This window comes from Neodiprion pinetum, chromosome 4 (assembly GCF_021155775.2).
Source record: "Neodiprion pinetum isolate iyNeoPine1 chromosome 4, iyNeoPine1.2, whole genome shotgun sequence".
NCBI classification, from domain to species: domain Eukaryota; kingdom Metazoa; phylum Arthropoda; class Insecta; order Hymenoptera; family Diprionidae; genus Neodiprion; species Neodiprion pinetum.
In genome coordinates, this window is record NC_060235.2 from 40,594,608 (window position 1) to 40,610,156 (window position 15,549).

Below are 15,549 nucleotides of genomic sequence, written 5' to 3' on the forward strand. Positions count from 1 at the left end.
TGTACGGTTAATACATGGTTTAATGGGTAAAATATGGTGTAAAACCACGTGGCGTGAACTATGATGCACAAACCTAAGGGTCACGTTTGTTTTTTGTTTGTTTTTTTACGTACTTTCTTACAACCCTCCGAGCGAGTCTTGATTCATCTTTTTTTTTCACATTTGATAATTATCATTATTTATTTACACGTTGCACAGAATTAAACACCTTTGTACCTTTCATTACCTACTATTATTATTATTATTGTTGTTGTTATTGTTATTGTTATTATAATAGGTATGTACGGATCTATCGATCTTTTTTCCAAATCCATTCACCCTGCAGCATGTCAAAATTCCTCTCTTTTAACCATGTTCAGTTGCTTCGTAGTTATGATCTATAACACTCCTGTATATCAATGTATGTACATTTGGCATGCACGTTTCTTTGTATCATAGTCTATGACAGAGATAAAAGAAGAAAAAAAAAAAAAAAACATTCTAGCTCGAAAGTAGAAACGAGTAGGTACTCAAAATGAGAAGGAAAAAAATGGGCATTCGATAATAATAATGATGATGATGATGATGACGATGATCGGTACTTTATTTTAAACTTGTATTAAACCGACCACGCATGTTGACTAACGTGCAAAAAGCGGTTTAGAAATCAAAAGAACAGACATTCACCTGGACGGTGCGAGAGTAAGGAAGGAGAAAAAAAAAAAAAAGTGTGAGTGTAAAAATAAAAACACAAATACCGTCTATGCGTGACATGATTCTCCTAACGACGAGGAAGAAGAAAATATTATGCATAACAGACAGAGGGGATAAAAAAAAAAAAAAAAAAAATTAAGAAACAACTTTACAAAGCAAAAAAAAAAAAAAAGAAGAAGAGGAAGAAACTAAAGAGATTAAAAAGTAGAAGAAGAAGAAGAGGAGGAATAAGCATCAGCATCCAAGAGCGTCTTACCGGGCGATGAGAGCTCGACGAGGCGATTAAAAAGACGACAGCAACACACGCAACGCGACGCGACGCGACGTTAGAAGAACCGCTGATTCGGCGAATTCGTTTGGTCTTGGTTGCGTTGGCGAAGAAGAAGAAGAAGAAGAAGAAGAAGAAGAGGAAGAAGAAGGAGGTGAACGGCCGCGGACGTGTCAGGTGTGACACGTAAGAATTCTCCCTAGTCTTTGACTCTCTCGGGTCCTCGAGACGAGGCGAAACGGCCGATGCGTGAGGCGTAGACAGGTTCAGGTATAAACCTGGTAGAGCTGCTCTCTCAAGAAGGAGAACGAAAAAGGAGTGGCCTAATACGGGGGCGGAGCTGGGGTGCCAGAGGTTATGCACAACTCCGCCCGATTTCACCCGCGCGCGGACGGAAAAGGAGATGCGGAATACACGCGCGAGCCGATGAAAGAGAAAGAAAGAAAAAAAAAACCCCCCCCCAAAAAAAAAAAAAAAGGATTGCAAGGACCGGAGAAATCGCAAAGTGTGCGTACGTAACGAGACTGCGTTACCTACCTAGTTCGAAAAATCGGTCAATTGTACACTGTGATAAAACAATGGGGTGGTGGATTGAAGATGAACAAATCTGACCGATTAGAGAACTCGAGTTCGGATAGTGGTCGAATTGCCTTGGATTGGTACGTTGGAGGAAGGATGTAGCGATAGTTGTTAACCTTCGTTTGAGAGATAAGACAGATACACACCATTGGAAGCATCATCACGACCGTGAAAATGGTTAAACCTAACACGTTTTGGGTAAATAATATCGTGAGTTTATGGTTGAGCTTATATACAAGATACAACAGTTAATGCAAAAGGTTTTTTCTCTCAGTGTAGCGTGGGATTGACATCAAACAGTGTTGAACTGATGTCTGATAATGTTGGATTGATATAGAATAGTATCAGTTTGACATCAGACGGTATTGAATTGATATCAGATAGCATGGAATTGACATCGAATAGTATCAGTTTAATGTCAGATAGTCCTGAACTGACATCAGCTGGTGTTGGATCGACATCGAATAGTATCAGTTTGAAATCAGTGGTGGATTGGCATCGAATAGTATCGTTTTGACATAAGATAGCGTTGGATTGACATCGAATAGTATCGGTTTGACATCAGACGGTATTAAATTGATACCAGATAGCATGGAACCGACATCGAATAGTATCACTTTGACATCAGACAGTTTTGGATTGGCATCGAATAGTATCGTTTTGACATAAGATAGCGTTGGATTGACATCGAATAGTATCGGTTTGACATCAGACGGTATTAAATTGATACCAGATAGCATGGAACTGACATCGAATAGTATCACTTTGACATCAGACAGTTTTGGATTGGCATCGAATAGTATCGTTTTGACATAAGATAGCGTTGGATTGACATCGAATAGTATCGGTTTGACATCAGACGGTATTAAATTGATACCAGATAGCATGGAACTGACATCGAATAGTATCACTTTGACATCAGACAGTTTTGGATTGGCATCGAATAGTATCGATTTGACATCAGACGGTGTTAGACATACGCTAAATTACAGTCTCCACAAGTCGGCACCTAATTTTTCTTACAGTGTAAAAGGACGAAGAGAGTTACGGCAGCGCAGACATAGGCACGAAATCATGGGAAATATATTATAGGTACATAGCGGTCTGTCTATTCCATTCACGACAATTAGACTAAGAGCCGGGTTGTTTGAAATTGGGTGTACTATATATCAAGCCCGTGTCACGAGTAATTACGCGAATAGATGGTAGCCGGGTCGAAGAGAGGAGAGTAGGAATCCTCTCCAACTCGCCGAGCTCATCCCCCACGGGTCTAAACTCAATTCGATTCAATTCGATTCAATTCAATTTCCTAATTTTCATTTGTTACCAGGTAACATCGTGGGTGTCCGGAGCTTCGTGCTCGATGAACCCTCGGCGGAACCTGCCATCCAAAGCCTGTCATTCCCGATAACCTACCGATGCATCCCGCACTCCTCTGATCGAACCTGAGCCACCTCGCGTTACCAGGTTCACTCTTCTCTCGGGCGATCACGGAATTCTCCACTCGCCACAGTCAACAACTGATTTTCACAGAGTTCCCGGCGTCCATTCGTACAACCCGACGCTGAATTTCGATAATGGAAAAAGCCTCTCTGGCCACTTCTCAACGTTAAGCATTAAATCAAACTTTGTCGCCGCGTCAAGCTTCTTCTTAAACGTGACTCAGGATCGTCAATGTTTTCGGCATTACTTTCATTTCGTATCTTTGAATCTCGATCAATACAGTAATTCCTCAAATCACTGTATCAAACAAATCGTTATTGTAAGATTCAATAACGTTCCTTCATCACTCTGTCGAAATCCCGGATCAAATACACTGCTCGTCAAAAGTTTGACTACACTTGTCGAAATTTCTTACCGCACTAAAAGTTAGATGTTGGGATTTGTTTAGAAAGTTTTCAACGATATAAAGTTTTTTTTTTGGCCCCGGTACGTACTTTTGAACATTCCCACTTGTCGGCTATTTTTCAACGATCGAAAATCAACTCCACAGCTTTGGTAAAATTTTGTCCTCTGTTTTTTCTACGGTAAACTTAAAAAGGATATGAATAACTACGTTTTCGTTTTTTTCACGAAAGTTTCGTACGATTTTTTTTCACCCCAGTATTGCATTTTTAGCTTTAAAAAACCATGTTTTAAAAAAAGGGCGTAATCCAATAACTGCAATATTGAAAAAAATGCAACACTGGGGCGAAAAAGAATCGTACGAAACTTTTTAAAAAACTAAAATTTAGATTTTCATATTCTTTTCAAGTTTACCACAGAAAAAAAAACGAGGAAAAAATTTTTCTAAGCTACGGGGTCAATTTTCAGCAGCTAAAAAACAGCTATGTTCAAAAGTACCGAGGCCAAAAAAAAAAAATCGTAGTGAATTTTCCAAAAAAAGCTTCAATAAAGATAAACTTATCATCTTTAAAACAACGCTTGAGAAATTTCATCATCTTTATTTTCAAGTCCGTTATCTAACTTTTAGTACGGCAAGAAATTTTGACCGGTATACCCAAACATTATTTACCCGGCAGTGTATGCCAAGAATAAAAATTCGATAGATACAAATCTGTTTTTGTTTTTACTTTTGAATACCGAGAGTTACTTTCAAGTTTTCCATGTACAGCAGCGACACGTACAAGACGAAGTTGGGTTTCGATAACGTCGATCCTCCACCAGTAATTTCCCGTTCCAAGAACGACAAAACTATTGTACTACAAATACATTTTTTTCCATGAATCCGTCATTAGTGACAAAAGACAAATATTTTCCAACAATTCAAGGCTAATGCATAATGCAGCTCTCGAGCGTTGCATTATTCCATAATTAACCCAAGCACGCAGTGCAATGAATGAGAACATTCGACAAAAGTAAAGAAATCCAACCGTATGCAAAAATCGTCATCAAATAATGCTGCGATCTACAAATCGATCGCGAGTAGAAGCTAGCGGTAAAGAAAAATAGAATCTGAGATCATTGCGATTCGTGGCGTTTGTCAGGATAAGAACCGTTAATGTATTATAATAATTACGAAACAATTAGTGCCCGGCGCGTGATCGAGCCACGCCTTCGTCAGGCCCTCCATTCCTCCCGCGAGAGGTCGATAAAATCTGATAATCCTATAGGTGTAGACTGGAAAATATTTTTCGCATCATAAAGCGAGGTTAGATAAAGAAAAATGAAAAAAAAGGACCCTAAACTCGGCCAATCGTTGAGGTAGGAACCGAGGCTGCGCCCTCCTGACCAACCAGAGAAGGCTGGGCCTTCCTCAACGGGACTCCCCTTTCCATCGCCGACGACCTACATATATACATGCACGTATAAAACCGAGAAAATTCAAGGAGTACATGTATACGTATGAGAGAACGCTGGATGAGGCAAGTGTAAGGCTCCATCGACAAGAAGAGTCGAGATTAAGGGTGGCGGTGCCGATGTGGAAAAGGGCGAGGATCATCACTCATAGTTGTTTGCTGCGGAGCTGTCAGTCAGCATCACCATCACCACCGCCTCCATCTCCGTCTCCTTCTCATCCTCCGACACCAACAGCCCAGCATCATCCATTCGTCCGGGTCCACGTGAAACCCAACATCGCGAATGCTTGGCGAAGTAGTAACCTGCGAGACCATGAGAAGAGTGACCCTCGAGACTCTTCTCATCATCGGGATCCATTGTGGAGAGATGCGAATTAGCTGTTCCAACGAACAGTTCAAGGAACGAACGAAAACACGTTAGGAATGACCAACCAGTGAACAATCTTTGTTCTTGTGGAAACGAGTTTGGCTCCGACCGCCTGACGTCAGTCTGAACACAGTTTCGCAAATTGTTTTCGGACTAATTCTTATGCGCGATGGTACCCTCGCTTTATTCATAGCACTCGTCAATATCGGACGGAACCATACCGATTTACCGCTCTATATGTTATTGCCCAACGACACACGTGAGATGGACGTTTAAGTATCGCCGTTGCACGCGGAGCTAATGGCTAATTGCATCGTGACCAATAACGACATCGACGGATTTGGTTCACGTGCACATGCACGCATCATTATATCGTTCGGCAAATGCTTCAATGACTGATTGATCATGTATTTCGTCCTTGGCTTGTTCGAAAATTTATGTCTACAGTCTAAATCAGGTCCAGTTATAACAAACGACGATTATGTAAAGTCCGCGACCAGCCAACGCGTTGATCTGATTCTGTAACGGGAAACGATTCTTTCCAACGATTGCATTAGACATGAAAAACTCGTTAATTCTCAACAACTGTGATTATTAATATATGACTATGGTCGTGAGGCGTGACAAACGTAAAGAGCTGCGCCTGACATTTGGACGCACTTTCATACGAGCTAAAAATATAGACGTGCACAGACAACGATCACGATGTGTCTGCACATCGGACGTAACACGCAGGTACACGTATGGTGAAGATAAGAAAATCCCGTACGCCGCCACGAACGTAGTACCACCATACGCTAATATCGGGTAAAACAATCATGGTACTTGTCGGGGTTAGGCTAGGTTATGTTATAGCAATTCAGCAAAGCAAGTGGGTAGTAGTCGTTAGCCGGCGGCGCAACTAGGATTATAATTACAACATCGTTCGCGGTTTAACCACCTCAGCGAAGCGTAAGCAATTTCGTCGTCGTCCCAGCTCCGAGAAGAGACGACGAGGTTGTTCGTCGTATTTCACACGTTTCGCATTGTTCGCCACCTCCGAGACAATCGGAAATAAAAAAAAAAAGGAGAATGAAAGAAAAAAAAACGCAGACACTTAACCTGATAATCAGCAAGTAGAACGCAGATCATGATCGGGTCTTTAATTTGGTAACGACTTCAACGCAATCGTCCCATTTGCACTACCCAGTCTTCTATGTCTTTCCGATTTCGCTCACGCATTGTATAACAATGAGAAATATATGTGATTGAACTTTCGGATAGAAATCGAACAAGGTTGTTCGTAGACGTAGTTGGGATAGGTTCGAGTATGAATTTTTCAAAAGAATTTAACGTCCATTCCTAACGTGCGCGACGACTACCAATGAATCTTACGAGGGTGAAGTTGTTAACGTTACTTTAACGATGCACGTTTAGAAAAAATCCTTAGTTTGCACTTTAGTAAAACATGACAAACAACACATACTGCTATTTTTAGAAGCCAAATCCTTAAAAGTCGTTCTAAAATTGTGCAACAATGATTTTTTCCCTCAAGTTTCGTTGCATTAACGTTAAGTAAGTTCAGCATCGTTGAATCATTCGAATGATTCAATCGTTAATGACTGCGTTAAACTTTCGACCTGAACAACTACTCTACCAGCAACGAAATGAACTCGAGAAACTTGACGTCCCATCACTTGGCCGATGCCCTCAATTAACCGAAGATGACTTAAAATGACCATGAACTTAACATGACTACGTTGACTGTGCCGATATAATAATACGATTCGACATCGGTTCACGTGACTCAAAGCACGTGACTCGAAGTCATTCGCGTGATTCAAACGTCATGGATACACCTTTTATTACGGTCTTCTTCAAGTAATCAATTAAAATTACGAACACTCTTGCGACGCTTAGATACAATGGTAGTGTGAATTTGGAAGGCGATAAAGGTTGAAAATTCCGTTGCACACACAACAGTCCCTGTCCTCAGCTGTAGCTGTGTAATAATATAATCTGGGTCATTCGAGACTAACGATGTTTTGGCAGCGAGCAGACTGGCTGGTAATGGGATGTTTTCGGGCGTCAGACCGATATTAATTACCCGGAAGCCCTCCTCTCCGTTCCGAGGGGCCACCAAGACACGGTATGCACGCGTTATTCAAGCATCGTCAAGACAGCACGCCACCAAAACGATCGGCCTTTTTGAATCGAGAATTTTTACATGTTTTCTCACCTTTTCTCATCTCCGTCTCTTTTATTTGGATATTTAGACCATGCAATTTATTTAGGTTTATTGTTTCCCTCGAGTAAGATTGCAAGGTATACAGACTGAGAAAAATCTCATTCGTTACAGTAACTAGAAAAATTCAGTAAAATAGGTATCGTTAAAAAAAACTGTTTGAATATTGTTCGAATTACGAAAAACGAGGTACGCGTAAACATTTTGCGCTATCGTCGATCCTTTTTTGGTTATTGCAACGCAAATTCAGTTTCTGAGGTTTACTCTACTTTTTTAATTAAACAAGGCTTTAACGTCAATTTATCGTTGCACGAGCATTAAATTTTCGCAACATTTACAAGAAAATATAGCAACAGTGATCGTAACGAGAAAGAATAGTAACGGATACTAGACTTTCCGGTAACTAACTAAGAGAACTAATTTTCATATCGTACCTAGAACTATATTTTTCGATTGTGGTAAAAGATGAAAATAGTTAAGGACTGAGCGGTAACCGGAACTAAAAATATCTCTCAGTGTAAGGTCTACAAAATATGATAGACGACTAATGCAACGCCTCGTTTAAAAGCTATGCAGAGATGATGGTTGCAGACTTGAACCATCGAACTTGACTCACATTTTTCAGGTTTATAACGCGGTATTTGTGCGTTTTTTTTTTAAATTCTTTTTTCCCCGCTTTTTGCTTCGTCAATCTTAGACACGCGTTATTGCTCTGTGGTTTCCCACTCGTTGTGTACTGACTTGGCACGTGCGAATTGTTATTGCAAAAAAAAAAAAAAGATATTAATAATCACTAAAAATCCCCGAATGATTGCTTCGCGTGATTTTCATATCGTCGTTCGACTTGATAGCCAATTGTACGATTTCACATAATAATCATCCTCTTCCTCCACAGGTATTGTATGCCTGTATATGTATATTCATACATTTTATTTAACGATCGGCATCGAAACGCATAGGGGACAAATAAAGAGAACGGAACGAGCGAAGAAGCAAATTAAAAATAGAAAAAAATTGAATAAAACATTCAAGGATCGGTTATACGGATCTATATAATTATTAGGTATACATATGACCAACCGAACGTGACGGGAATATCAAATCTTTTACTGTAATAATAATACCAATACCTCGGAGGTGCTATTAAAACTAAGAAAAACAAAAAACAAAAAAAAAACAAAAAAAACCAATGAAAAAAAAAGAACGGGAATTAAAAGAATCAAAGTGTTTCGCGCGAAACTTGTGTGCATGATCGTGCAGCGACAGTATTCAAATTTAAGAAGTGCCAGTCGATCGTCGTGTAAAACTGAACGAAGAAAAAAAAAAAGAACCTCTCTAAATACACGACAATCGTTGTAAAATAAAAGCTTGAAAAGAAGAACACGGCTGAGACGTTAATCGAGTTTGAATTTGATTTGGAATGAATGAGAAAAAAAAACAAAAAGAAGAAAAAGTAGGGCAAATAAAAAAAGATACGCTCTACATCTCGAGGTGATGATAATTAGAAACGAAAAAAAGAAACCAAAGATACGATGCCTTAAATGAAAATGATTGATTCTATTTTTCAAACTTGTATTTCACACGAACATCTATATACAGTAATGTTTTACCGAGCATATTTTTTTCAATAATGATCCTAATCGCGATGGCATAAATCAATTTTTCAGAACGATTGCGCGCAGAAAATTGTCGTGTCAATTTAGTATATGCGTAATAAAATTCGAAACTTGAAAATGATGTACCGGGATTATAAAGTTAAAGACGGACTGTAATAAGCGGCAGTTAATTTGTTTTTTATCTCGTATTTCTCACTTAATTTTTATTTCATTTATTTATTCTTTTTTTTTTTTTTTTTTATTCACCTACGTATCAATAAACTTATAAACTTGTATCAACGTACGATCCGAAAACCGAAGTTTTACGAGCTGATTATACGGACAGATCTTGTTAATATCAATATAATAATCGGTGTCGATAATCGATGATTAACGAATCAGCGAGAAATGCGGATGCATCACGGAAGGAAGGAGATGGAGAGAGAGAGAGACAGAAAAGATGAAGCGGGTTGATAAATTTAAATATCGAATAATACTACGTGAATAGAAAATTGACTTACCGCTGCCGCAGAATCTATATGACGCCATTGTCGTATCACACGGCTGACTAGATGTATCTGCGCACAAACCGATTTAAAATGCCAAATTAAAGGTGAAAATAAAAAGTCGACAAATTGTCTAGTGAAACAATACGTAAGGTGTGGTTAAAAATGATGTACCGGGACAGTCTGTTGAAACTTGAAAATCAACCGCGCATGCGCGAGTTTTATCGGCTGGCCATCCCGAGTTTCAGCTGTCAAACTCTTTCTGCCGGCGATGTCGTTGATACGAATTTTCGAGGTTAGAATCTCGAATAATCGAGGCAGCGACTCGGAAAGGTTTCGGAAGCGTTTGTTGTCGGGTCGGAAAGTCGATTCTTCAAAGAACGCTCGCAATTCAACGCTTACGCTCTTTGAAAATTCAAACGTAGACATTTTGCGTAGGTTGGCACGCCTGCGTCGCGGACAAAAATATCGCTGCGTGAAGATTTCGCCGACCAATGAGATTGAATTACTTGGCGCATGCGCGGTTGATTTTCAACTTTCGAGAGATTGTCCCGGTATGTAGGCAGGTAAAAAATAACGAAACCTGCATAACCAGACGCTGGTTTGCCGCTGCTGCTTCATATAATTAACTCGTCTGCGATATTTTGACCAACAGAGAGAGACGATACAGAGTAAAATACGTAAGGATAGGGGAGAAAAGGAGAAGAAAAAAAAATAAATAAAATAGATAAAAAAAAAAAACACGAAATCACGAACATCTGAAACGAGAATGAGACGATGGTAACGATGATGATAATTAATACAATTCACATTAAGCTTATAGCCAGAAGACACCATTTATTGACTCTCTGTTCTGTTGCACCTTTCACCGATCAAAGATTCTTCCAAAGCCATTGAGTATAATTATATCTGACATTTCCTATTCGGCGATCATAACGATCATTACAATTCTGATGATTATGATGACGGTTTCGTGAAGGAATTCGAAAGGCCGTTGTTCGGCGAAAGATAATAAGGAGATAGAAAGAAAAAAAAAAAGAGAAAGAAAAAAAAAAGAACGAAAGGAAAAAACGAAAGATGAAAAAAAAAAAAATAATCAAAGAATCGCTGCAAAGAACGGATGTCTCGTAGTTGCCTGGCTGCTGTCTAATTCACAAACTAGCAATTCTACGTCGCCACCTCGTGCATTCGATATTTCTCTTTCTTTCTCTCTCTCTCTCTCTCTCTCTCTCTCTCTCTCTCTCTCTCTCTCTCTCCCGAGTCTTTCGAGGAGAGAACCAGCCGTTGAATCGATCTCCAGCTCTCAAATTTTAATAGGATTATTCAACTCTCAGATATATTGCCTGGCACTCGTGATTCAAATCGCAGCGCAAAAGATCCGATCGATTTTGTACCCACCGAAAGGAAAAAAAAAAAACAAAAAACATCAGTAATTGTTTGAGAAAAATATCTTAAACTCAATTAATTTCTATCGATCTTCTCAAACTCCCGGCTCATTTTTGCTACGAAGTGCTATTAACACGCGATTTTCGACATATATATGAGATCAGTTTCTGTGCCAAAAAATTTTTTTCAAATCTGTCAAAACGATAAGACATACGAAAAAAAAAAAAAAAAAAAGAAAAAAAACAAAGTTTCAACGCAAACGAACGATTTGTAAAACGTTTGCAATTACAGATTGATCGGAAATTTCTGTATCCTTTTATCGAATCATATCGTTACATTTTGTTTTCTTCATTTGTACAATTCCTCCAGTATCTTTAAGGTACATCGAAAAAAGAACAAACGCGAGATTAAATTTCATAATGTTATTCTAACAATCCATTTTTGTCTTCCTTTTTTTTTTTTTTTTTAGTTAGTTTGTAAATGTATTTACATGTACCATCAGAATTGTCTGAAATCTGATAAATCGCATCGAATGAAAATAATTATAGGTATAATAAACTCATACTTGAGAAACTCGATCTGCTTCTCCAGCCGTCCAGAAAATTGCAAAACAATCATTTGTCGACAATTTCAAACAACTTTCAACAATAAACAATATTGATAACTTTAAAACAAAAAAAAAATACGCCAACACGTTTCTCGTATTTATTTTCACTTTTTTATTCAAAGTTTTGTTTCACAATTTGACTTTTTTTACTCTCATCGCGATATAGTTTACATACACAAACACACACACACACACACACATATATATATATATATATATACCCACATGTTGCAGCGTACTTACAATATTAATTGGGAGCAGCTGGCCGTAAGTCAACACTTTATACCTCTACGTAACGTAACAAATTACACGAATAAAGATGCATGCGGATGTAAACGATGTTCTGCCAATCGTTACAATAAATTTTACAACATCTAATAGCGTCTATTCATCTCTGGAAAACGTAACACGCGTACGCATATAGAAAGCCGATATATATTGGGTTTGTTGCCTTTCTGACAATGTTGCAGAATGTTGTTGTTGTCCTCCTCCCTCCCGCCCGCCCTTCTTCTTCTTCTTCTTCCTCCTCTCGTTATCTCTCTTACGTAACTTCACATTATCCACACAACCGGTTACGCCTTAACGGTCTGATTTTTTATTTTTTTTTTTTATTTTATTTTTATAATTATAATTTTCTTTTTCGTTCTCTCACCTCTTCGCAGCTGCCTTGACGCTATTTTTCTTCGGAGGAAAATGAACAAAACGCACAATGAAATACAATGAAATTTTACAAATATGCTGCTGCAGGGAATGTCGCAGGTTTGCTACGTGCTGTTTTTTTTCCCCAACTTTTATTTTGACATCCCGCCACGTGGGAATATTTCTAAACATAAAAGCTAAAACTGGGACGAAAGTCTTTCACAGAATCGGCAAAGAAACACGAGTCGTTATTTCGTGCAACAGTTGTGTGTAATAGATCGATATTCATGAAATTTCAACAAACGATCGTCACTAAAGTTTACAGTGCAACGACAATTAACAGAGGTCCAATTTTTATTTCCGTCCTTTGGTATTTTTCACCTTCTTGACGTACGTGAGAAAAATACAACGCGAATGCGAATAAAACATAAATGTTCACAAAAATTGACTGTATATTTTGCACTTCGTTACACCTAGTAAAGTTTTCCATTTTCTATCACTTTTTTATCCGTTCCTCCGCGTTTCATTTTTTTTTTTTTTTTTTTTTCTTTAATTACATCGTATTTTCTTCTCAATATGAGAAAACAAAATTAAATAAAACGAATAAAGGGAGGAAGAGGCAGAAAGAGAAGAAGAAAAATTTCAAAATTTCTACTTTCCTTACAGGTGAAATTTTTGCAAGAGAAATTTAAAACGTGAAAAACAAAAGGTTAAAAAAAAAAAAAAAAAAAAAATGATAGGAAACCAAACAAAACGAAACGATATTAAAACTGAGTGAAAAACTTGGTAAAAGATTAATACAAAGGATCAAACGAATACACATGTAAAAAGTTTACAAAATATTATCATGCATAATACAAGTACTGTTGATTAATAATATAACGTATAAAATACATAACGCATGTAGAATGGGAGAAAATTAATGGTCTGAAAAATGTGGCGAGGGTTAAAATTAAAGAGGAATAATAAGAGAAAGGGGATAAGAAAAAAGAGGAAAAGATTAAGTTCCGCGTGGGCAAAAATTTACGGACGAAACGATGCGAGCGAGCAAGCGCGTAGTTTAAATAATTAAAAGCAGTCCTTACCTTGGGCGAGCAGTAAAGCTTGGTTTCACGAAGAACCATGTAAATCTTGGACCATACGTTTTTACTTGGATCTCGAATCCAGGCCGAACTAAATATCGAAGGACACTTCTCGCCGGTGGTAATCATGTTCTGAAATTCGTACAATAAGAATAATTTTTATATCGACTAAAGCAACAACAACAAAACGAGAAATTCATTGTTTACGTTTTACACAATTTGATATCAGGGATGAATCATCCGAATCGAAGGTAAGGAGAAGAGAAAAATTATCAAAAATTCGAGAGAGGAAAAAAAAAAAAAAAAAATGCTATCACAAATCTCCAGGAATATTTTATTTGGGTCAGTTGAAGCAGATAGTGAAGATTGATAAAAAAAAAAAAAAAAAAAAAAACGTTATTGTATTCGAACTGCGTCGTGGAATTTAATTTGAGAAAAATCGTGCGACGCGTCATAAAATTTGAGAGAAAAATTTCACGATAGTTAAAATCAGAAGTTTCGGAAGTGATTAAATCGTGATGTTTTTAATCCGATTTTAATTATCCATCGAGGTGACGCGGTGAGTAAATTTTTCGGCATTTTTTTTTTTTTTTTTTTTTTTTTAAACTCTTCCTCGTATCTTCGGATACGTTTCTTACACAGCCATTGGAGAACTTTTTTTTATTTTTCTACTTTTTCCGCCTTCACCCCCCCCCCCCCCCCCCTCCCGCCGTCTTCAAAATTTTTGTAAACTACGCGTTATACAATTTATTCCCATGCTTATCGACTCACCTGCATCACCGCGTACTTGTTCGTAAATGGTCCTAAGAATGCGCTACTTTCGTAGTCAACCATCTCTTCGGGGAAGAATTGCTGCAACGAAAAAAAAATAAAATAAAATTAAAAAAAAAAAAAAAAAAAAAAAAAAAAAAAAAAAAAAAAAAAAAATGAAAATGAAAATGAAAATGTAAAATTACGTAATCTGTTGAAAGAGTAGCAAAAAGAACGAAATAACATAATGCTAATTTACATCGATTTATTACAAATATCGACATTTCTTCTTGTTACGGTCAATAATTGAATCATTGCGAAAATTTTATTGCGAACGTACGGAGGAAAAAGAAAAAAAAAAAAAAAAATCGAAACGGACGAAAAATTACTTACGAGGATTCGGGAGTGAAAAGGAGGAAATATTACACAACGCGTTGATCTATAGATCACACATCTGGTGGCAGTACGATAAATAAGAATATACACATGTGTGTGTATGGATTTCGTTCGTTCTTGTTTCTTTCTTTTTTCTTTTATTTTTTTACCTCCTTTTTCTCTTTCACTCCCGAAACAGAAGGAATAAGGGTAAAAAGAAAAAAGAACAGCGTATGAAATACTGCGGGCCTACTTATACGTATATCTTCCTTCCTAGTGCCGCGTTAGTAAAAACAAGAATCTAGCCTATCCCGATCTCTTTTGTATCCGAGGCGAAACAAGGGTAACAAAAACGAATGGCATACGAAGAAGAAAAAAATGAAAGAAAAACAAAAAAAAAAAAAGAAAAGAAAAGAAACAAAAGGAGTAAAAACAAAAGTTGCAAAAGGTGCGTATAAGAAGAGGACACATACTTTGAGATTTACATGGTTGTGATTGACGATTAGATTGCAAGACTTGTCAAGTGATTGAGAAAAACGAAGGAAATCGAAATATTCGAAAATTGCAGGTTCACGTATTTTAATGTTGAAACATCTTTAATGTCGTGAAGCATATTCGATTCGGATAATTTGTGATAAAAGACATGTTTCTGCAACATGCGCGTACGATGTTTTACCTTGTATTACGGTTCACCGAATTTCAGGCAATTGTAAAGTTGCGAAATAACAATTATTCCCGAATAATATGCATCTTTGCAACACGACGTAACTAACTTAAATACGATGATTTGAAATAGCGCGGTGCGATTAATCGTTAGATCAGCAGCTTCGATTAATCGATTGATCAGAAGAACGATATAATCGAGTCTGCCTATCGATCGATTAAATTAATTTAAAGCACCTTACGCTGACTCTTTGAGATTCATTCCTTGTCAATAAATTGTGGAAAAGAGAAAAAAAAAAGAAAAAAAAAAGATTATACGCACGATTTCCGACGATAATCACGATCCTGGGAACATTTTATCATCGAACTTTGCACTTTGCATCGAGACACGACTTTGAATATCCCCCGCTCAACCACTGTTATACGTGACATGATACACGGAGAAAAATTTAATTCGTTACAGTAACTAGAAAACTTCGGTAAAACAGATCCCAGACTTTCCGGTAACAGCTAGAA

General features: G+C 37.6%; 1 protein-coding gene across 6 annotated transcripts in view; it reads right to left on the minus strand.

The window, feature by feature from the left end:
- The window catches only part of LOC124217434 (growth factor receptor-bound protein 14), a 299,568-nt gene that overhangs the window by 200,218 nt on the left and 83,801 nt on the right, over window positions 1-15,549 (minus strand). For 5 of the 6 annotated variants that reach the window (XM_046622998.2, XM_046622995.2, XM_046622997.2 and 2 more), the window contains 3 exons: window positions 14,017-14,097; window positions 13,249-13,377; window positions 9,547-9,603 (listed from right to left, as the gene is read on the minus strand). In XM_046622998.2, the coding sequence (XP_046478954.1) occupies window positions 9,547-9,603; window positions 13,249-13,377; window positions 14,017-14,097 (267 nt within the window). The remainder of the gene's footprint in view (window positions 1-9,546; window positions 9,604-13,248; window positions 13,378-14,016; window positions 14,098-15,549) is intronic. The other variant, XM_046622999.2, reaches the window with a different exon arrangement.